The sequence below is a fragment of the Phoenix dactylifera genome, unplaced genomic scaffold, assembly GCF_009389715.1.
Source record: "Phoenix dactylifera cultivar Barhee BC4 unplaced genomic scaffold, palm_55x_up_171113_PBpolish2nd_filt_p 000288F, whole genome shotgun sequence".
In the NCBI taxonomy this organism is placed as follows: Eukaryota; Viridiplantae; Streptophyta; class Magnoliopsida; order Arecales; family Arecaceae; genus Phoenix; species Phoenix dactylifera.
This window is the reverse complement of record NW_024067770.1, coordinates 592011-616739: the sequence shown is the minus strand read 5'-3', so window position 1 is coordinate 616739 and position 24729 is coordinate 592011. Positions and strand designations below refer to the sequence as shown.

Here is a 24729-nt window from a genome sequence, read left to right as displayed (position 1 = left end):
CGAGACTAAGAAAATCCAAATTTTAAATTTTCAAGTAGAACTAGAGCAAAACCTCTAGATCTTTTTGTCCTCGATTTATATAGAGTATACTTACCATAACTAACACCCAATCCTTTAGTCAAGTTTAAGGTCACTACATGATCTCCACAATCTTCTTAGAATCCAAAATATCTAGGTTTAATTTAAAGGGGGTAATTCTTGTATTCCCTTAGCAATTTAATTAGAAAATCTACATTGATTTTCCTTCCAACAGAATTTACTTCAAATTCAATGGGTTAGAACTATTGAGCCAATATCACTATGAGTAGGAATTAACTCTATCAACTTCCAAATCCTTCTTCACCAAAATCCTTAATGTCTATGATCAATTCTACACATAATAACTCACATAAGCATCTCAAAATCGAAATCTCTACTCAATGTTGTATTTTACAATGACAAAGATTTCTAGTTAGATCATAAACCTAGACTTGAGTTCAAGTTAGCACATCCAATAATCTCCAACAATTATAAGAAAAATTCATGAGCCCAATCCAAATATACAAATTCAAATAATTAGAATACTCCACCAATTTGCATACTATATGGCCTTAAAAATTTAATCCACTAATAGAAATACGCCAATTTACAATATTCAAACATGTCAATTCCAAATATAATCCACATACAGATTTAACCTCAAAAAACATTCTTTTCAATATTATGAAATCTTCTTAGCTCACTCCAATACTAAATCAACGTACAAATCCCACTCTAATAATTAGCAGCAAAACCAAAAATACGATCACATCAAAACCCATATCAAGTTTGAACTTCCAGATCATTTAAATAATATCTGAACATGGTATAACCGATATGCCATTGCTGACTTACACTTATCTTAGGTCAAACCTCTCTTATCATGATCAAAGACAATTTATACTTTCATTCCACGCTCATCGAAAACCAAACCCGATGCATACATTTTATCACAATGCCCAGTGATCTCACACCTTAAGCACTGAATTTAATTATCATATCCCAAGTGATCATAACCTTAAGTTATGATATATTTCTATCACGATCTCTAGTGATCTTAAACATATGCTCAGATTCCAATTTGTCACAATTTTTAATAATCTTAAACCTCAAACTTTGATGCCACTAAGGCCACAGTCCTTAGTGTTCTTAAACCTTAGATTATAATATCATGCCTGTTACAATCTCAAGTGATTATAAACTAAGTCTCTGATAGTTTTTCTATCATAATTCTCCACTAATACTCATCTGAACCTAAACCCTAGGATACCTTAACCTTAAGTTCTGATACCAAATCTGTCACGCCCCGAATCCATCATCCGGGTCCAGTAGGCGACCGGCCGCATGAGCCCGAGAGCAATGCTCTAAAGATCATGCAAGGCCTAAGATAAACAACAATTCCAATAAATCCATAACTAATTAATTAACTCAAATTGACAATTCGACATGTCCAAACAAACGATCGATTCAATTACAAGATCTTCAAATGTTCATCAATAAGAGATAAGCTGCTTTTAACTATTTAGCAGTTAGACTCCATGCTGATCTCATTTCTCGACCCACCCAATGGTCTCCATAAATCTAGTGCCTCTAAAAAAGAAAGTAAGTGTAGTATGAGCTTTTTCAGCCCAGTAAGAATCCATACACATCCACACCAATACAATAATAGTATAGATTTGAAAATCACGACAAATTAATGCACCTTTCATGAAATCATAAATAATTTCTAAAAGACTCAATAATCAATATAAGTATGCACATCAAACATCAATGCCAGTCTAGTCACACAAGAATGATATAGCATATGATAGCTCATAAATCTTCATTACTGTTTTCAATACTTTTTCTTTTTATTCTATATTAACTTGATCCGGATCAATTATCTTTCCAACTTTTCACTTCTAGCTTTGGACTAACCAAGTTCATGTCCCAGTCCAAGACTGCACAAATCCCACGCATAAGCTCGTGGCAGCTATCCCACACATAAGCCCGTAGAGGCTATCCTACGCATAAGCTCGTAGAGGCTATCCCACGCGTAAGCCCGTGGAGGCTATCCCACGCGTAAGCCCGTGGAGGCTATCCTACGCATAAGCTCGTAGAGGCTATCCCACGCGTAAGCCCGTGGAGGCTATCCCATGCATCAGCTCGTGGCAGCTATCCTACGCATAAGCTCGCAGAGGCTATCTCATTACAAGGTTAGTCCAACCCATTTTACATGTCTAGTTTTACATGTTTAATCACATTTCAATCACATCACATATTTTCGTAAATTTTCAAAAATATGTTATTCCTTCCCAATTTAATTATTCCCATACTTTCATAATAAGCCAAACGCACACCCCATAAGTGTCATTCAAGCTCATAAAATTAATAACAACATACTGATAAAAATATATCCAACGATAAATCCAATACATGCATAAATAGAGGTGCTCAGATGTAGGGATTCTTACCTTTGTTAACTCAGACAGACTAATCACCCGCCCTCACGGCCATCTATAAATTCGGATATGCAGAACCCTACTCAGCGTCCTTTCGTCTGTGAACAGATTGTTCTCCTATATAACCAAGACAATATTAAAAATTATCCGGAGTATCTGACAACCCAAAACCCTCCATTGACCTACGACTATCCAGCAGTCTTTACAAACAATGGTCTCCTCCTATCAAACTAGAAAGGGAAAACTCCAATCTAGAGAGAGAAACTGAAGAGAGAAATAATCCAAGTAGAGGGAGAGGAACTAATAAACAAGAGAGAGAACCTAGGAGAGAGAAGAGAGGAGAGAGAAAACTCTTCCTCCTTCTCAAAATAGGGGGACCAATCCCTCCCTCTCTTCTCGGATCAGGATGGCACAGCCACCAAGGTGCCCATCCTCGGCGACGACGGCCGGCCAGTGATGGCCATCAACTGCGGCACCACCGGCGACGGTGGTCGGCCGGCAGCCAACCAACAAGGGGAAGGAAAGGAGGTGGGATCGCGAGGAAGGAGATCTCGGTCCACCTCTTCCCATCCCCTCTAAAACCCTAGAAATCCCTCTCAACCAACCCACAGTCTCGATTCAACCCCCAAGACCATAGATCCGGCCAACCCGGCGGCCAGCGGCGGTGGCAAGATCCGGAAAAGAGGAGCCGAAACAAGGGTACCCTGTTTCGGATCCTTCTCCGACGATCTCACAGGCCAAATCCCATGCAATACGACCCAAAAACTAAGCAAATGAAACGCAAGGGAATGTGCTCCACTTACCTCCATCCGTTGGGTGTTCCGGCGACCTTTCCGACGAAAAATCGGAGGAGGAAGACCCTCGGATCCCCAAGCTTCTTCACCCGATTTGTGGGGATCTTCTTGAAGGGAGGAGAGGCTTTACGGCTTCTTCCACCATCGGCCGGCTTTTGGAATCTCATCTCCCCGGCACTCAAACCCCTCCGACGATTCCCTCCAATGCCGCCGCCGCCCCCTTTGTACCCTCCTTCTTCCACGATCATGCCTAGGGCACGATCATAATAAGGGGATGGGCCCGGTCTTTTCGGGCCGGCCCATCGCCCTTTCCTTTTTATTTTATTTATTTTTTATTTTTTTTTCTGGGGTATTACACCATCAATGCAGTTCCAATCACGACATCAAACTCCAGCCTGTGCCTCTTCAAATAACCATGCACTCATTCCCCGTAGTCCAGAGATCCCAGAGAAGCAAATGCTGCTATTACACTGGCGACTGTGATTCTGTCAGGCTTAGCACGTTGATTGGCTGCGAGCTGCATCTCATGGAATAAAGTCAATGCCTCCCTCGACCAGCCACCCTGCGCAAACCAGTTATGATCGAATTCCAAGTTATGACATTCCTATCCTTCACGTCCAGAAACAGACGCAGGGCCTAGTCGAGCTCTTCGCCGCTCAAATACCCTGTCAAGGTCGAGTACCAAGAGACTCTATCTCTATGGGGAATTTCGTCGAACGATCTCCACGCGGAATTTCTGTCAGGCTTAATATTTAGCATGTAATTTTGTCTTCCCTCGACAAAAAACCTGTCAAGGGGCAACTGTGGAAACTGGTGATGTATTAAGTAGCGTTAAGCTCATGTGCTCCAGAACTTGAGTATCGACTGCTAATCATGATTTCATTGTTATTATCATATTTCAAATTCTTCAGTCGATTGATGTCAGATTTCAGTACCTGGTTCCCGGGGCAGAGCTGCGGGCGGCCCGGATGGGCATGTGTTATCCGCGGCAGGTACTTCAGGCAAGTTCAGTACTACTGGAGGGTGATTCGGCCACAGTGATCAACTGGGTCCGAAAGGGTCCGAACAGTGACGGAGGAGATAATCCTCTGCTCCGCGATATTTGGATGATGGTGAGAGAGGGCATTACATTTCAGGCTATGCATGTATACTACATTGTGAAGCTAATGGGGCGGCATATGTAGTGAGCCATTCAGAAGGCATCCTATGGACGGGGGAGGAAGAGATGCCTGGAGCACTTCGAAATTTTTTGTTTTTCAATTCTATTGGATGTATCCGTACCTGTGATGTTTGAAGTGCCCGTTTTAGCAAAAAAAAAAAAACTGTGTATGAGCAAGTGACATCATCTGATATGCTAAATTATCTGGAAATCCTGTCTTAAATCAAGGTAGGTGGTCTGCAAGCAATTTTATTTGATACCATTTGATATATTGGAACCTTAATATTTATACTATATCAGGTAACCTAAGCATAATAATTCTAAGTTGCAGTTTTATCTCGTCAGAAGGTTACTGTGCTTACTGTATAGACCTGAGCATTTAAAATCTACAAAGCTTTGATGTTTTCATAAAGCAATTTATTACTTTGACAGAAGAGCTCCAAAGAGGTACATGCGTACATAACATGTAACATTATAGTGGTGAATGGTGATATCTCGTGAAAATTTGGTTCTTATGTAATTCTGAATCCTTTTCTTAGATTATTTCTTAGGTTGTCAAAATATTACGTTTTTTGCACTATTTCTGAAGTTTTTTCTTTGACATTATCACTGGTAAAGGGTTATTTCATGTTAAATGTCGATCCAGGTGCAACTAATAAGCCCCAAGAGTTGGATGATGCTGTTCTGCGAAGATTGGTGAGTTTCATATTTTCCAAAATCACAATATTTTATGTTGAGGTAATATATGGACATGTTTGGTGCTCTTAAAAAAGTACTCGACGTTTTTAGGGAAAAAAATACTTTCTAAAGAAAATAAGTGTGTGGGAAGTGCTTCTACAAGAAGAAGAAGTCAAAAAGAAGAAGCTAGAAAACTAATTTCTAGCTTCTTCTTCTGCAAGAATAACTTTTTGGAAAAGCAGAAGCAACACCAAACATGCCCCAAGTGACTTGACTAATTGGATGAAACCTCAACGATTCCAATATATAGAAGATTGTACCCACAAGGGCTTAATCTAAATCCTGATTTTATATACGATATGTACTAGATTCTTAAAATAAATAAATTTTGTACTATTCCATTATAACCTGAAATTCACTTGTTAAAAAGTTTGAAGTTAAATTAAGGAAGAAAATTCAAAAAAAAAAAAAAACTTATTTGTAAGAGTATTTTGAAATCTGAAAGCAATGGAGAAATAATTTTGATAATAACCTTGTCCTATACATTTATGGCATGCTTTTTCATCTGATTTTTTTGTTATTAATTCAAATGTGTCTTGCGACCAGTATGATATGCTTTCTTCCTTATTTCAGTTTTTTTTCTTTAAAACTAAGTAATAAGGCTCTATGAATCCAACAACCTAATGCTATCCTTCAAATCATCTCCAACAACTATGACATCCTATGATATTTTTCCCCTTATTCTAGGACAAACAAGTAGAAGCAATACTTACATGATGTTACAAGATTGTCGACCACCATACTATCCATCTAGTGATAAATAATATAATAAATGCTTGCCATCTGCCTTTACAGCTTGAATGCAATTGTTACCATTTACCCTCGACTCTCAAATGGCTTCAAAATTGTAAGACATAGTAGCTAGGGATGCATGTATATAGATCGAGATATAGATATATACATATATCACATTCATACATACATGCTATCACGTGTGAAAATAAAATAGGGTACTATAGTAATAATATGTCATAAGAATGATGAGGTGACCAAGCAGTAATCATTGTCTTGATTGACATAGGATGATTAGATTGCAAAATTAGAATGATTGTGAATGGATAAGCTTAACCCTTCACCATGCACATTAGGTGTTGTTGATGTAATCATGAGGTGTCTGAAAAGGTACAGGATATGAAGATCCATAGGACAATTGTGGGAACTTCGTTTCTATGGTAATTAAGAGAGAACTGAGGCTCAGGTTCCTTTTTCTTTTTATTTCCTTCAAGTTGGTCACAGCTGTAGATGAGTTTCAACTGATTCAGTTGTATGGTTGCTGTTTGTTTATGGTGACCATGAGAAATGGCTGCTTTTTTTTTTTTTTGTTGGTGCCATGACTCTACACTAACACTTGGATGTTGCCAATATTGGTTGTTATCACAAAATTTAATAGAGTACTATGACCACATAGTTGGGCCTTGTACCTGTACAACTGAACAGAATTATTCTTTTTTCATGTAGCAGTCACTGTTCATGAACAGAATCCAGCCAAAGGAAGGCAAGAATGGAAACAAGTGAAAAATAAAACCAAAAAGCTGATAAGCTATAAGGCTCTATCAGGGAAGGTTTTTATTATAACTAAAATACGTAGGAGCCATGGAGCTTGAATTATCCAAGGGGTCATGTAAAGTTAGGTGGGTACAGGATTGTCTTCTTGGATTCAACACTGTCAAACTTAAGAATTGAGTTTAGAGGGCGGGCCTTGGCATAATGGTAAGGTTGCTCCATCATGACATGAGTGTAACGGTCTTGAAACACAGAAATAGTTTCTCCACATGTGGGGATAAGTCTACTTACATCTGACTCTCCCTAGACCCACAGTAGCAAGAGCCTCATGCACTGAAACACCTTTTTTCTTAAAACAAGTATTGGTAAAGTTCTCATAAGAGGATGTAATATCAGTACAAATAGCTTAAAGAAAGTATTGACTAGTGAGCAAGACATTATATTAGGTATGGTGTGCATGAAGAACCAGCATATTCAATTCATTTACAAATTATTATCTCTTTTCACAAATTATCCTTGGCATTATCATGCACAAAGACGTGATTGTAAAAAGAACTGCAGAACAACCAACTAGACATCTACGCACGGGAGTATAACAAAGTTTCCTTTATCATAGCAGACTAAGTCTTTTATTTAATTATAAGAGAATTTTCAGTATTTATAAAAGATTTTAATCAGCCTGGCGTGTCGACCAGATCTTCTTTGTGCTTTATGAAACTCTTCTACTTTCAGAATTTTAGTTTGGCATAATTTTGCAAATCAGAAACAGAGCCTGTGCTTATATCTTTAAATCTAAAGGGTTCTTTTTATTTCTTTGATCTAGGACATTGAGGTTTGCCTTTTATTTTGCAATTTTTGGACCTTCTTATGTGCTCTATCCATTTGTATACTCAATTGTTTTTTGGCGATCAATAATAATGCTTCCCTAGATTGATATACTGACTCAGAAATCTCAATCTAATAAATTACTCAATGGATGTCAAATTTCCTATTGCCTTTCTGGAAGCTTGTACAATGTTAGTTCAATATAGAGTAATAGGAAGCACCACATCAGTCTGGGGATTTAAGAGCTGCACTAGCCCTGTTTATTACCACATCCTCTGCTAACTGCACTAGCCCTGTGTCTTTTTTCAGTCATATCAGTAGATCTGGCATCAGATGCTTTTTATTATATTTTACATTATACGAAACCTTGAACCAGGTGAAGAGAATATATATCCTGTTACCAGATGAAAAAGTTAGGGGGCTCCTTCTGAAAAATCAGCTTAAAGGTCTAGAATTTTCATTGCCCAGTTCGTGCACTTGTTTTGATTTGCATAATTTATGTGAATGCCATTGCCATCAGGAATAAAATTCCATTTACATAGAGCAACTATTTTGAAGATTAGCTTCTCATGTTACTGTTCTTACTTTCATAGTAACAAAACTATGACGATGACAATCAAGCCTTCCTAAATTTGTGTTAGTTATTTTAATTGCTACAAGCCTACAAGATTAACCCAAATTCTTGTGGCCAAGGGATGAATAAAGAATGCTTATTAACTTTATAATCATAACACTTCTTTTCAGGAAATGCTTTATTTTAGACATTTTATGACATGATTAACAAGGTGCTATAGATTGTCCATCTAGAAATTTCTTCCATATGTTGTGTCATTAATATTTTCCAGTTTGTGCAGGGGGAAGAACAGATGGACCTGTATTTAGTGCATGTAGTAGAGTAGTTCTCAATGGGTTTTGGGAAATTTGTTTTTTCTGCTGACAACTCATAATTTTGTAACCTGTACCGATAACTGGAAATCAGAACCATGCAGAACCTTTTTGGTTTTCCTTCATTGCTTAAGTACTTATATCTACGCATTTCTGTGAATATGAGTTTGGTTGAGGAGATCTGGAAAGATGGATGACCATAAATCTGAAGAGCAATGGTTAGACATCTGGCTCAATGGATATGATCTTGGATATAAATAAGTGGTGGGCAGTATTCAGGGAAGCTGACCCCAAGTAAATGGATATTTCATACCCCTTTGGGGGTAACATATAGTTCCTACCTGTTCATAAGCTTGTAATTTTAATTGATAAATTTGCCAATAAAATATATATTGAAATTTAGACAACATTGATGCCATATTTTGCATCCAAATGTTGGTTGTATATGTGATGCAGATCTCTTTTAAGAAACTTCATTAAGAAGTGTTGCAGTTGATTCATCTGAACTGAATTGTTGTCCCACAGGTGGCAATCTGGAAAGACTTGTCAAGGTGGCGATCTGGACTTGTCAAGGAAACCGAGGGTAGAATGTTTTATGTTCCTAGATCTGTATGAAGTTTACAGTGACGATCTAATGCTTGCATATGTAACTATTGGTGTGCTTAGGTTATTCTGGAAGTGATTTGCAAGCCTTGCGTGAAGAAGCTGCAATGATGCCAATCAGAGAACTGGGTCCACAAAACATTCTTAAAATAAAGGTGAATCAGGTGACCATCAATATCTTTACCATCTTTCTTTGCATTTCTTCGACCCTACAACAGTTAAGAGGACCATTCTCTCTTTTAATTTCCAGTTTGCTCTCGTCCTTTATGGTAGTTAAAACTGATAAATTAAACACTTGTAATGCACTTGCTTTCTTTCTCTGTTGGAGAGCCGATATCTAGTGTCTACCTGATCTGAAAAATTCATACACTAAAATCAAAGTTTCATGTGCATTCACAAGTAGCCAATAGTGATGACGCCTCTGGTTAACTGTAAATTAGACCAAAACTGAACAAAAATTATTTTTGCTTCTGGAGTACTTATCTTCTGAATCATTGGCATGAGTCATGCCACAGTGCACTTCCATTGAGGAAAAAAAGTACTTGAATTTTTTATTTTTGCTTTAAAGGAAGAATTTTGATGATTTTCTTTTCTCAAATTAGCTTTACAATTTTGGAGGAAGTCCATAGTCCTATTTAGATGCTCTTTAGAAAGGAAAATAGTTTAATTGTATTGTTAATGTAGCACCCACATCATACCTAAGAAGGATAGAATTTGAACTTCCTTCTTCGCATACAGCCACTGAGATATGATGACTTTCGGAAGGCAAGGGTTATCAGGCCAAGCTTACACAAGATCAGGTGGGAAGAACTCGAGGAATCGAATAAGCAATTTGATTCAAATTGAAGATGCAAAGATTTGCAAGGGCAGATTTTTTTCTGAACTGCAAGTATACATTAATCTCAGAGCTTTGACATTGTTGAAAGGACTGCCTGACCTGTCTGCTTTTGTCTGATATATTCATTTACTTCACCAAGGTAGGCTGTTAACCATCCCACTAAAATCCAACATGTAGAGAAAAAAGTCCCTATTGCTGATGAAAATGTAATTCTGTACATGCGTAAATTATGTAAATGATAACCTTTTTTGCTGAACTGTTTGTTACACCATAATTTTCTTTTCTATGTATTTTGAACAGTTCAGTTATTTTTTAAAGGGGGTTTTCCTTAACCCCCACTTACATCATCATGGCTATACCCTAATTTACATGTGCCTGAGGAAGATTTTCATTCCAGGTTACCTATAACAATTTCTTGCAACGAGGAAGTTGATATTTTCTCAAACACTTCAAAACTCCATGATAGTATTTGATATAATGTGAGAACTTTTTGATACTATATTGGATGGGTAGTAATAAGCAACTGCAGCCGCAAGCTAAATTCAATTGGAATTTCAGATGTGCGATATTACATGTAGTCATTTTGTGTTTAGGTACCTGTATCCAGGTGATAATTTGGAATCTCTCTTTAACTTCTGAACGGAGCTCATATTGTTATTTGATGGAAAAGTGTCAGTTTTCTTTGCAGCAGCTAACAATATGACTACTCAATTTGGGTGTATCAGAAACTTTCATAAATTTACCGAACGTAGCTAAATTGGAACCCAGAACCCAGGTTGCAACTTTACGTGCAAGCAGACCTCGCTCTATAAATTCCTTTGTCATCAAAACGTTGGGCTGCTTTGCTCCAATCAAATAAGAGCGTGAGAAAAAAAAAAAAATCAAGTCAGAGAGTCGAGTTATCCCCATGCTCAACCATGTAAACACTGATGAAAAAGATATTCTAACCATCCCTCAAAAGCATGATTTGGTCCAAAAAAAAGGAGCTAATATATCGAGCATCCAAATGTTTCCTGAGGCTATAAGGCATGTGAATGCAAGACAGGCAATGGAATGTGAAATTGCAATTCTCCTATATTACCTTCGTGACTGGTATCATTATAATATATGGCTCTGATCCTGTTGGTCTTTTATATCAGTCTATTTGTTTGGTTATACTAAGCTCTAAAGTAAAGGCTGATTCCCGTTCCCCTGCAATTGGCCTCCACAAGGTCCTGTGGTCCTTCCTCTGTTTGTGGGGTAATGGGCCTAATAAGAGCTTTAGCTCTCAACCTTTGCGAACCAATCTGCTGGAGCTTTTAATTCCCTCTGAATATAATATATTCTGGTATCCTGAGATCAGCATCTGACTTATTTTAACAGACCAATCACAGGATCAAGTAATCCGACAGTAGTTCTCCCATCAGTTTACAAGCCGAACCTCTGAATACCCTTCTTGTTTAAGCACAATCAAGTCCACTCCAGTTGCAATCTAGTTCAAAGATATAGCAGATTGTTGATGACAGCCTTCACACGCAGTGACCATCCTTCATTTGGGCAAATGAAAGCTATACCAGTTGTTAGTCCCTCTTTGATCAGAGATGATATTCCTATATCCTGGAGGAAGATGCCAATTAAACTCATGTCCCATCCCTGTGTTCCTGCTGCTGAGTTTTCACAAAAGAATGAAGGTAGTCCTTCGTTCTAATAAATTCTCCAAGCCACATGACAACAGCCTCGTGTTGTTGCCCAAAGACAGCATCGTTTCTGTGTTTCCAAATGTTCCAGCACACGAAAGTAGTGGTCCTATTCAAGCATACACCATCAGCACTGGAACTAATGCTGCTTTCTGCACTGCACCTTTAACAGCGGATTTTGTTAGCAAGCATAAATAGGAGCGACCATGGCCACAAGGTCAGAACTGGTTTCCTCGTACTCCGACTCAGCATCCTGGTGTCGTTATTGTGATGCATATAATATGCAAATTTTACTTACAAATATGATAAAAAAAATGTCAGAGACGTGCAGTGATTCTATTTAAGCTTAAACCATCAGAACTGGAACTAATGCCAACTTCTGAATTGCCATCTTTGACAGTAGATTCTGTCCGTGAGCATAAATAGGAGAGTGACTGTAGCCACGAGACCAGAACTGGCTTCCGTGTAACATCGTCTGATTCCGCAACCCTGGTGTACAGCTCATCAAGCAGCACATCTCGGCCATCTTTTGGCTGTAGGAGTATAAACTCTGCTAACTGCTTCAGCAAGTACGGCAATACCTGTGATGAGAGAGAATTATAACCACAACATGAACAAATACTAAACAAACACCAAGTGTCAAGAGTATTATGTGGCACATAGATATAGCTTCAATTCTCAAAACGGGAAAGAACATACAGCATTAGCACCAATGTTACGGAAGAGAAAAGGAAATAAAACAAGCAATTCTCAACGGAAGCATCCATAAAGAGGGCATGTTACTCTACAGGTCAACCATTATAAGGATGCTAAATATACCAGTCATCCACCATTACCCCAGTTCCACCTGACCAATCAACCACTTGATTAGCTTCTCTAAGAGTATGCTGAAAGGTATATTATGGGAGTAAATTACCTGCTTCTGTTGTGGCATAGAAGAAGCAAAATGCCTGTCGGTCAAGATTTTCTTGCTCTCTGTTTTTTTTTTTCCTTCCACAAGAAATTGATAAATAACTATTTTCTCATACTCCGTTATTGAATGGATCACCATCTTATAACTAAATGAATGACCAATCAATCCCTGATGGGCATGTTGCAGGGTATCATGGATAGGCTCTCCTTTTGATTCAATGTGCCCACAGCTGGAAAATAACAATGGAAATGGGCAAAAGCGTATACGCCGCCTAATTCCCTCTCCAAGGACATGTATAACGGAGGGTCAAGATTTCGGTTCTATGAAAATGGTACTCAATGTATTCTAAGTATGGTTTATAGAAGTACCAGCATAGTGATGGATATTTATATTGGGTGAAGGTGTCTAATGATTGAGTAAGCAAATGGAACTTATATGATGGAAGAATTGTAATAAAAGAAATCCATATCAGTGCAAGCACCTTACAGATAACTCATTGCAGGAGACAACTTGAAGAAGCAAGAGAGAGAAGATCCATCCTTTGTTTCCATTTACTTGGAAAAATAAAAGACCGTAACAATCTTATTTATGCAATTAATGAATATATTTGATTCAGCAGTTCTTTGGCAAATAACAAGATGGAAACTCAGGATTCATCCCAAACTCTCAAATCTTGAAGGATCATTCCACATCATTAGTTGAATATACTAAAAGCATTAATTAGATACAAGTACAGGAAGTTCAATTAAATAATCCATACATATTTATAATCCAAACCAGAGCATCCAGGACCTATGCAAGTTAAAATGACATTTTGCAAAAGAATCTAAAGGTTTGCAATGTGGGGGCGCCTTAAATTGATTTGCTGCATTGGAAGAGCCTTTCCATGATGAAAGGGGTAAAGAGCAGCTCCGAAGCTCTCTTGAGTCCTAAAATCTTCATCACATCGGTATCTTGGATATCAAGGTTTTAAAAGAACTAAGATATCTTTTCTACTCCAATTATACCAACCTCCTCATGTAAGAGCTTGAAGTTAATCTTTATATTTGCCAGTTTTAGAAGGCTCCCTGTGAAGACTTGTACAAGCATGTATTTAGTCCCACATCAACTATGCACTAGGCAGATCTTGGGTACTTATTCAGAACCAAGGAACCTAAATAATAGGTTCTTGATAAGTCTTTTGAGGTGAGGTCCTAGGTCATTACAAATAGTATTATACCAAACCTGGCCCATGGCCCATGTAAACCAGGAGACACTGCAGCATGAGCCCATTTGGAAATGACTATAGGCCAATCATGGTGTTTGCGATTGGATTTAACTGAATTTAGACCTTTAGCCTGGTGAGGATATCATAGCTTAAATGGATGGAGTATGTGAGGACCCATGTAGGTATATGATTAGTCCCACATTAGCTATGCACTTAGTAGATGTTAGGTGCTTATGCAAGGCCAAGGAACCCAAATAATGCTTTCCGGCATTTTTTTAGTGAGGTCATAATTCGTTACACTGTCCCTAACACACAAGCGAAGGTACATCATCATTAAGGGAAAGTCCACATAGGGATTAAATAACATTTAAAGTTGATCTTGGACAAGGTCTTTAGTTGGCATGTTGCACTGTTATTGCTCTTGCGAGAGAAAAATTGATAGGATTTGTAAGGTAAAGCTTCGATAGGATAATAGTTAATTCCCCAAAATTACAAGAGTTATATCAAGGATGCGGAAGTATAATACTTTTCGGTTTTCATAGAGAATTTGAAAAATCCCCCTAAAAGTCTATAACCAGAATTCAGCTCATCGAATGTTTCAGTTGAAGATATGAACACACTAGAGCCACCAGTGTCATAGGCTGTATGAAGAGAGAAATTGGCACCTCCACACTAGAAGTGCTGCACTAACAAGTTTCCTTCTAATAAGCCCCAAATAATAAATTTAAACCCAAAGGGCTGGAGTCTTCCAAAGTCGGTTCTAACAGTTTAAATGTTATGATTTATAGCCTTATAAGATCAATACAAGATGAGGTAAGCATAATACCAATATACCCATTTGTTCCTATGAACCATAATCAACGATCTGTGGTACTGCAACTTCTTAGAGATCCACGCAATCAGTTGTGCAATTTAAATCCTCTAAAGCATTCTGTTAAACAAACTCGACACGAAAAGTACCCTGAGATACTAGGAGTTAGACTACCAAGGCTTTACAATTGGATAGTAATGCTAAGCCTAAAATAGGGTTACCAAAGATCTTTGCAGCTTGTGTCGTCACAAAAGAATGGCTGGGCAGAACCACAAGTTTACTAAATTAACTAAACATTTTCCCTATAAAGGAAAAAATTATTCTACCATATAATAGCAGGTGTAATAGCTCTCTATAACAGTATCATAACATACTGCATGATGGTCAAATTGATTCAATTCCTCAGACAGCAACATACTGCCTCCAATCCTTGATTGGTTGCGGATGGCTTGTTGTAGCATGTGCTACATGTCATCCAGAACTCACTATCTGGATCAAAATAGCCTCAGTAATTTGGATCTCATCCTTGGATAGGGAAAGAGGACAATCACAAGATTTAGAACCATATTATGAATCATTAGATCTCTCAAATCATGATATCCAACTTGATCAACTTATTTACGTATTACCAAGTAAAATGTCTCATGTGATTTTATAGCTTTTATTTTTTATATTTGTCATGAGAAGGCATGAATACCATTAGCAATCTTGTTATATTATTCTAGCCAAGATTTGTCATACCGGTCAATAACATACCATACCGTATCGGTACCAAACCAGTACACAGTCTCATACCGTACCGACACTCAGTACACCTCACCGTCTCATACCGTATCGCGTACTGATACTATAATAGGATGGTATCGATACTGGGTCCGGTACCAAAATGGCAAATCTTGATTCTAGTAAAGAAAAATTTCATGTTGAAGTTCATGGTGCATAAGAGGCAAATCTTCATATTCTCACAATTATTTGTGTAAAAATAATTCTTTTAGTTTTCCAAAAATAACTCAAATTATATTGACTTTATGTATCTTCAATAACTAGACATGATGTTTGTTTCAGTAGATATGCTAAGAATAGGATTACGAAGGTGGAAATTAGAAACTAGACTTCTAGTGTTTCCAAAGTAATTGTTTTATTATATTTCATTCATCTCCTCTACAATTAAGTCCTTTTTAAATTTTACTATTCTACATTTTTATTTTACGAAAAGAAATCAGTAAGTCCTTTTCTCTCTCTTACTCTCCTTAGTCCTTACAAAGAGATATTTCTGAGAGTAAATAGAAAAATAACTTTTTTTTTTTTTTTTTACATTTGACAGTAAACAGGTCATTTTGTTAATGCGAGTACAAACATCACCACTCACCATTAGTTTTATGGAAGCATATATAGCACCAGTTGACAAATAAAAAATGCAGCCAATAGATCATAACATAAAACTGTGTAAAAAATCTATCGTACAAGCTGGTCTCAGAAACATATATACAGCAGTGGGTGCATGGAATGTAAATATCAAAGAACACTTCTAAGAAGCATCTGAGAAAGATTATTTAAATCAGTCAGGATTTAGTACGGAAATGGCATGATGAACTACTTCCACTAACCGAAGCATGCCTTAGAAATATATGATATTTATTCATGAACCCAAAATATAATTTTCTGAATGGCCCGGTATCACAAGAAAGAACTCCATCGAATCTATTGCCTTGCATATACAACAATATTGGATTGAAATTTTCTTGAGTCCCTATGCAATATGATTGATGTCAACAGGACAAGCAGAAATCTGGCAACAAATTATATAAGGATCATGCCAATGTACCTGTATATCTACAAGAGAGATTAGGCGAAGCAACAAATCCGAAACCTTCTTCCAAGGCTCTGAGCTCCCTTCCCAAGTCTTCCAGATGGTGGCATCTTGTCTCATGGCTGTCCTACAAAGATTGGTAGCCTTTGCGACAAGACTGTGGATACAGTAAAATATGGCTGGACTTCCAGCAGGAAGATGCCGAACTATTGCTGCAACTCCGGACATCATACCTTCAAATGGGGTAATCCCAGGATAGGCCTACATGATGGAGAAAATCGTAAAGCATGTCACTGATACTTAAATAACCAGACTTGAAAACCAAACAGAAAAGTTCAACTGCCTCATATACCTCTAAAGCTCTCTGCATGTAATAGAAAACTAGTTTCTCCTTTAGATCCAATCGATCATCCTGATCAGCATCGCTGCCGGAAGATAGAAAAGATACAAATACGGAATGTGAAGCTCGAGCTACTTTCTCATTTGGATGTTGCATATATCTGTAGAACTTATACTGAGGAACAACCACATTGATCTCTTTGTTTAATGTTTGTAAGAAATTAAAAAACAACTGACGAGTCTTATTTCAGGCATTACTGAGGAAAATAGGATATTGAAAAACTGGATAAAGTCTAATCGAGTGAGGATACAAGAACATGATTGGAGCTACTAGTTTTCCGAACAAAGAAGCAGGAACGAGACTAATGCAGGTTGGTAGTACCCTCAGATAAAACAGCATTCGTGCTGTCTGCACCTCATCTTTGGACCAAGTATATCTCATTCCCTCCAAAGCAAATGAGCCTTTGGTAGTAGAAAGGAAAAAAAAAAAAGTATATGTATCTGTATATCATAAACAGTACGTAAGACATATTAGGCCATATGCTAAAGAATAGATTATACCTTGCGGTTTTGTCAGCTCAGCATAGGAAGGCATAGACTCAACAAATGAAGCAGAAGAAGCTGCATTTTCCTGAATGGTCAAAACAGCATGCCGAACTGCATCTGTATACTCTGGCAGCCGAGTGCGTCGCAGATACTCTATGCAAGAAAAAGTGACTAGGATCTCGATAGCAACCTCTGGTCGGAACTCATTGGAGGATTTGGAATTCAACTTGTGCTTGGAAACCTCAGCAGCAAAGACAACCACCATTAGAAATGCAGCCTCTGCAATTTTCTCCAAATGCACAAGCAACTCATTGTTCTTCCCTCGATGTGCCAATGCAGCCATGCGGAGATTCAAGTAGAGCTCCTGAGAGTATTCCCACATTTGATTTTCCACCTGAACCCTGCTTTCCTCATCGGCAAATGCATACTGATTGCATAAAATAGCGGTCGCCGTGCCTGCCTCCTTGAAAAGAACACTAGATAAATGCTCCTTCACCTTGTCACTGCCAATAATTGCTGAATTCCCTTCTAGGTTTCCAAGGCACATTCTAATGAAAGATGGTACAGGAAATATTTCATTCGATAATGCCAAGCAGAGACACCGAAGCACAGAGGCATCAAATGAAATCGGACCGCACCGAGCTAAACCCACTGCAATGCACTGCAGAAGAAGGTGGATGTCATTCGATGAATTTTCCAAACTGCAATCACTTGCAATACTCGAAATTGCGTACTTTGCAACAAAAGAAATGGACCCTTCGATCGATTTCCTCAATCCAGGATCAAGTCCAAGCCTATCGCTCGAAGAAGAAGAAGCCAGACGGAGAGCCCTCAAGAAACCAGCAGCGGCCATTAGAAGAGCAAACCGAGCATAATCCCGCGTTTTGCATTTCTCCACCGAAATCTCTCCACGAAGGGACTCAATTTTGCTCGCAGACCTCGATGTGATGAAACCCAGCACACACCACTCGACCAGCCGGAGAATGAGGAGCCCGTGAGCGAGCGTGGGGAGAGGGCTGCCTCCGGCATTCCAAGAACCCAGCAAGTAAGCAAGGAGCCTGCTGAAATAGGGGCCATTATCAGATGGAGTGAGAGCGTAGCCGATGCCGGCAAGGACCTCGGGGACGAGGTCGTCGGGGAGTGGGAAAGGGTCTTTTGATTCAAGGAGATGACAGAGGAGATCGAGGGAGGCGCGGCGGAAGGGGCCCGGGAGGGCAGGGGCGGCTGAGAGGGCGCCGAGGAGGAGGACGGCGTGGGGGAAGAGGGAAGGGGGAGGGGAGGAGAGGACGGAGGAGACGGCGGAGGTGACTGAAGAGAGGAGAGAAGGGGAGGGGCGGGGGGATTTGCGGAGCCAGGCGTAGAGGAGGGAGAGGAGAGGGGGGAGGGAGGAGGGGGGAAGGGGAGGGGAAGGGGAAGAGAGGAGGGAGAGGAGGAGGCGGGCGTGGGAGTCGGCGACGTGGAGGGAGGAGCGGGAGCGGGCGAGGGCGAGGAGGGAGGAGAGGAGCCGGTCGGGGTCGGTAGGGGAGGGGCCGCGGAGGTCCGCCCAGGCTTGGAGGATGGCACGGGCGGAGGCGGGTGGTGAGGGTTGGGACTGGGAAGCGGCGGTGGTGTTTCTCAGCCAGTCTTCAAGAAAGAGGACTTGGGATTGGGATTGCATGGCTGGAGAAGGGAGGAGGGGGAAGAGGGGAAGAGGGGAAGAAGAAGACGGAACGGACGCAGGGTTTTGACATTGGATTAGACATTTAGAATCTGGTTTAGCGGTGGACTGCTTTCGGCTGGAGGCCGAGACCGCTGACCCCTACCGAAGGAACCGAGAAATTGTTTGGGTATGAAAAATATATCTAATATGCTGTTGGATTAGACTTGGATCATGAAATTAGATCCGAAGATTTATTGCATCCAGGTAGATCCGCGCCGGAAAACCTGAAATCGTATCCGATTTGATACATATATATACATACAAGTATATGTATTCACACATTAATATATAAATAAATAAATAAATTATAAAAAAAATCATTATGTATAAGTGAAATGATAGCCCGTCTTGTTTCACCAAATTTCTCGCCATTTATTTGTTATACATTTTTTAAAATATATTTGTTGTCATTTAGTATTTATATAAAGTTTGATTCTTCATTCTTCATATCTTTTGATTACATGGATGCTTCAATAATAAAATTAGCAGTTGAATAGATACACTCTTTCACATATATTTTTGCACAATTTATGGGATACCATTTTGGGTATGTTATGTAATTTGAAAATATAGTCCAAAAGTGCAGCAAAATAACTTATTAATGCCTAATTTCTAGATAAACCCGGCTGGTACCCAACCTTTGTTGGTCTAATTTTGGGTACGGGTTTGGAGTTTCAATTGGATTTGGATATAGGTATGACCAAACTCAACATGATGGCATCCTGCAAATAATTATTAAACTTGGATGGGAGATCAGTATAGCCAAGAAACTGGTCGGTTCTTAGTGAAATTGCCAGGTCAACTAGTCAGAATAAGTTTATATTAAATATATTTATTTTTAAAATATAAAATAATATAATGTAAGAAAATATATATAATTATTGATATTTTTTATTTTAAATACTATTTTAAAATTATATGGATGTTCAATAGATAAAAAAATATGCATGATATTTTAATTATTTTAAATAATAAAATTTTAGAAAATTATTTTTCTTGTTTTCTATAAAGGGAAAAAGAATTTATTTTTGACATATCACCACTTGCTTGAAATGACTGGATTTCATGGCATGGACATACTTTATAAGTATGTTAAATCATTATAGTGAGACAACTCAGAATTGTGCCCCAATGATTAATGAGAGTTTGTACAAGAAAGAGGTTCTTAGATTCCAGCCAATATCATCCAATTTGTTGGTGTTTTTAGAAAATCATTTCATTCAACCCAACTTTTACCAATTTGAGTGTATGGTTGGTGTTTTAGATCGGAGGTTGACTTTTCAGTCAAATAGATTACCGGACTCTAATATTTATGATGACACAGCAATTGGTGTTTCTTAACCAAATTATTTTAACTAAAAAAAACAAATAAAAGGCTTGTAAGACTATCTAATTCTATTAGGATACAATTATTTTAAAAAGATAAAATGAAAATATAAACATAATTTTTCTAGTTCAATCGAACTTCTAATAATCATTTATAAAAAATGATTAAAAATACAAGTGGAAAGATATATTTTATAATTGTTGACAATTTCATCATCATCATTCTGCATGACAAGTTTTCAATAGAACAATCATAATTTTGTAATCCAACCTCTATTTATGGTGATTTAAGTTGCTTGGAAAGCTAACATGTTGTTGGATGCAAAGAACATGCTTTCATATACGGTGGTAATGCTTCCTTTCAAATTAATATGCATGAGGTTGCAATGACATTTGGGTTGAATTATTGTTAAGAGTCTTCCTCGATCTTCCAGATGTCTTACACTATACCTGCTAATTTTTCTGAATCTTAAACTGTTAAATTTCACGGTTATTCAAACATAACTTTCAACATAGGCTTATGATTCTTTTAAGCTTTCAAGAGTTGTTTTCCTAGAACTCTTTTTTGCTTTAGTTTTACATGGGGTTTCGATATGTAGCAAGTATAGTATCCTTCATTTTTATTGTATTTTTTTTACTTCTATCTTCCTACATCAATATCTTAATCTTTCATCTCTCTAATAACCCCATTCATATATGTAAGGCCCCACTTTTTTTCTAAATATTTCATCAGAGACCACATGATTGCTATTACAAAAACAAAAAATACGATGAATCTCAAAAACTCTTAAGCAATTTTTCGAGAAGACAATAATACCAAAACATAATCTAATTTGATATTTTAATTGGAAAATAGAATAAAGAAAGGAGTTTTTATTTTATGTTTAACCTTTTTGATGATATAGAATACTCAGCAAAAGGAAGAGAAGCCTAACTATAATTAAAAGTATGAGATGAAATGTCTATATGTACACAAAGTATATATCAATAAATAGCAGGAAATTTATATAAGGATGAAATTTATCCTAGAACAAGATCTTGACCTCTATATATCATCTTTGTTTCTTATCGCATTGTTTAATTCCTACCGATTGAAAGATATGCTCAATCAAAGTCCTATTTAAAAAGGAAATATTTTTTTTGATAGGTTGTCATGTGTAGCTATTGCAATGCTAAGAAGAATGGTAGATTAGGGTGCGATTTTAAGATCCAACAATCTCTTGTAACTCTTTCCCTAAAGCACCTAATGAATGGTGCGATGAATCAAGATCCTTGGAGCTAAAAAGCACTCCCAAATCTACCGTTCTTCCTAGGGTTGCAATCGGCATATGTGGTGACCTAAACCCGCCCCCCCCCCCCCCCCCCCCATTTAGGGCCCAAACATTGCCAAACCCTCAAGTCTATGAGTCACAATGAATCTCATGGTAGTGGTCGCATCCCATAGTACTTTTTGTGTGCTTTGCTAGGGCATCAATATGCTGAATAAAGACCCTACAAGAAAGTTATGTACCTCAAAAATTGTATTTCCTGATCAAGTTTTGGATGTGATATATTTTTCTCTCAAACACTATCCTCATTGAACCCTCAAGTCTACCGGGAATAATGAATCACTTGGTAGTGGTCGCATCTTTGTTAGGGTATCTAATGTACCGAATAAAGACCCTATAAGCAAGTTATGGCCTTCGAAAGTTGTGCCTCTTAATCAAGTTTTGGATGAGACAAATCTTACTCTTAAACACTGTCCAAACATGCCTCAAGTGGGCAAATTACCCCATAATGAGTCTGGTGATCCTCATCGAACATAGTTCATATGGTGATATATTGAAGGGAGAAGAAAAGGTTTTTTTACCCCCAAACATATCTTGCATACGTATAGCATGCAAAAATGAAAGATTATGTCCAATTTCAATCGATCTTAATTAATATTAATCCCTCGTTACTGCCCATAAGAGAAGTAATAGGTAGGGATGACTTTTTCTTTTTCTTCTCTTCTATTCTATTGAAGAAAGTGAATGGCATTCCTACTGTCACTAACGGACTAAAAGCATTACTTCTTAGCTAGCTTACGGGTGTAGTAAGAGAGATCTCTATAATACGATATTCCATTCTCATTGACAGGAACTGTTACTTGAACTAGAAAGCACAGATCGGCTACTGTCGATAAAAAGCAGGCATTATGGACTGACTGAGAGCAGGGATGGATATTCTTTGAAAGCTAGGGCTTGGCCCTTTGAAGGTTGCAGCAAAAAGTTCTCATTTAAGAAATTGGAAGCAGAAATGAAGAAGGAGGCACAGTCAGACTTTCATCTTAGTGTGGATAAATTGGCAACCAATTTGGAAAGATTGACTTTCTGGCCCGATTCCATGTGGTCTAGGTCCAGTATTTGCTTGATTGTCTGGTAAGACTTCTGATTTGCGCATATAAAAATTATGGTTTTGTCGGAAAACACTAAATGTGATAGTGGTGGGCCCGATCTGGACACTCTGATGGGGTTAGCTAGATCTAGTTCAGCTGCCTTGTGGATAGCCACTGATAGTGTTTCCGTGCACAGGATGAAGAGGTATGGAGGGAGAGGGTCCTCCTGATGTAAGCCTCGTGTAGGTTTGAATGAATCAGTCTGAGTTCCATCAAGTAAAATCACAATAATAAGTTTTTCCAACTCTCCAAAAGCATAATCTTCAATTCAATTTTTGCATAATATTTTTTTTCAATCATCTATTCCATAGAACAAAACAAGTAGAATGAAAATCCAACAAAGAGAACACCATGGGGCTTGGAAGAAACTAGTTTTGCCATAGCAAAGAGGGCTAGGAAGATATGGTGGGTAATTTAGAGAGGAAAATTTGTACCATTACCACTCCGGTAGGAGAATATATAAGAAACTTCTCGTTCCAGCCAAAGAAAACAAAAATCTACTGTCTGAAGATCTAACACAAGATCAAGCAGTGGCCTCCTTAAACGCCAACAACATTCTTAGTTCCACAAATCGAACTGAAAGAGTAAAATAAAACCGAGAAGCATCTGACATATAACCAAGTAGTTTCCACCATGTCTAGCTCAAGTTTATCATCCGCTAAATCTAACAGGATGTTTCAGAGATCCCATATCGAGACAGGCAAGCTCAGCTCTCCATGCATATTGTCGACCGGCAACCCGCCATCCTCGATGACCGAGTGGTCCTCCCAAGCCCGCATCTCCACCAACGTGTCCCAATTGAAGTCAGCCTCGTCGAAACCGACCATCTCCGAAGTCACCCCACTGCTTTCCTGCGTAGGCACAGCCATTATCGAGCTTTCGGCACCCTCATCGGCCTCCGGTTTGCTCTCCTCTTCTTTAAGCACACCCAGTTGCTGAAGGAACTCCTTCAGATCAATCTGAGGCTTCTCTGGCATGACACTCGCTTCTTCCACTCTCATGTTGGAGTTTTCCAACAGAGTTTCCTCAACTGGGGCCGCCGGTGGTGGTGGTTCCAAACTCTGAAACAAACTACGACAAGAAGAAGAAGAAGAAGAGGATCTCGAGTTCTTGAACTCTTGAAGCTTTTGGTGGATGACATGGACGTTGTGTTGAGCACTGAGGTTAAGAAGGCCATAAGAGGGGATCATGGACGTGAAGTTCTTGGAAGGGAACCATTTGAACCTATGCGGGGGCTTGCCAGTGATGGTGGAATTGATGTTGGAACAGAGGTGGGGCAGGTTGAGGTAGGCGTCTGGGCCGTAGAGCCGGCGGGCGGCCTCGTCGTAGGCCATGGCAGCCTCCTCGGCAGTGGCGAAGGAGCCGAGCCAGAGCCTGGTGCGCTTCTTGGGCTCCCTGATCTCGGCCACCCACTTGCCCCATGTCCTCTGCCTCACTCCACGGTATTCGCAGGTGGCGTTCTGGGGGCCTCCCTTGCCTCTGGTGGGGCCTTTCTTCCATGGCTTCAGAGGGGATTTTCTCAGGTTATCCATGGTGGGCTTTTGAGGAGGAGGAGGAGGAGGAGGGGGAGGAGGAGGCCGGCAGGGAGTGGAGCGGAACGGAGCGGGGGGAGAGTGAGGTGGGGAGTGGGGAGGGCGCGGGATATGAAGCGAGAGGAGAGGTGTTCGGTTTAAATGTTGTCACGGTTGGAGAAGGCCTCCTTTGAAGGCATGTGACCGTTACCATCTCGGGGCAGAAATTTTTCTTCGAAAAAAAAAAAAACTTGCCTAGAGGCCAAATAATGTGTATGGTTTTTTGCCGTGGTAGGCACATAAACACCTACTTTGGGTTTAGATAACAAACAACTGATCTTTTTGCAGTTTAAAGAACATGCACGATAAGCACATTAATTACACACTAGCATGCCAATTGCATCATGCATTTGATCAGATATATTTAAGTTAGGAGTTTGGATCGACTTTTGATCGAATTGGACTTTAGATGTTTAGCTTCACAATCACACCATCCATGTGTCGTGCCACGACCATGCTTGCACAGGTCCCATGATGTGTATGTACATGGGATAACATGATGGGAATCATGCAATCAAACCATCACATGTATGATTTATGTATGGTCATGCTGGTGAGATTGGATCTCTTCCATCCTAGTATAAATAGAGATAAAAAGCAATTACTTTGGA

General features: G+C 38.9%; 2 protein-coding genes across 2 annotated transcripts; both read right to left on the bottom strand.

Moving 5' to 3' along the window:
• Window positions 1-10855: 10855 nt before the first annotated feature.
• On the bottom strand, window positions 10856-18910 carry LOC103697330. Its single transcript, XM_039117948.1, has 5 exons — window positions 17122-18910; window positions 16872-17022; window positions 16574-16721; window positions 16237-16482; window positions 10856-12061 (listed from the first exon to the last, which is right to left on the bottom strand). The coding sequence occupies exons 1-5, from the start codon at window positions 18761-18763 to the stop codon at window positions 11798-11800; spliced, it is 2451 nt and encodes an 816-aa protein (XP_038973876.1). The 5' UTR covers window positions 18764-18910; the 3' UTR covers window positions 10856-11797.
• A 4314-nt stretch (window positions 18911-23224) lies between these two features.
• On the bottom strand, window positions 23225-24079 carry LOC103721387 (dehydration-responsive element-binding protein 2F). The gene has a single exon (XM_008811580.2). The coding sequence runs from the start codon at window positions 24077-24079 to the stop codon at window positions 23225-23227; it is 855 nt and encodes a 284-aa protein (XP_008809802.2).
• Window positions 24080-24729: the final 650 nt, after the last annotated feature.

Coding starts and splice junctions, on each gene's coding strand:
- LOC103697330 (XM_039117948.1), bottom strand. CDS start 18,763: ATGCAATCCCAATCCCAAGTCCTCTTTCTTGAAGACTGGCTGAGAAAC. Junction 17,023..17,121: donor TGAGCTGACAAAACCGCAAG/GTATAATCTATT, acceptor CTACTACCAAAG/GCTCATTTGCTTTGGAGGGA. Junction 16,483..16,573: donor ACATGCAGAGAGCTTTAGAG/GTATATGAGGCA, acceptor TCCATCATGTAG/GCCTATCCTGGGATTACCCC.
- LOC103721387 (XM_008811580.2), bottom strand. CDS start 24,079: ATGGATAACCTGAGAAAATCCCCTCTGAAGCCATGGAAGAAAGGCCCC.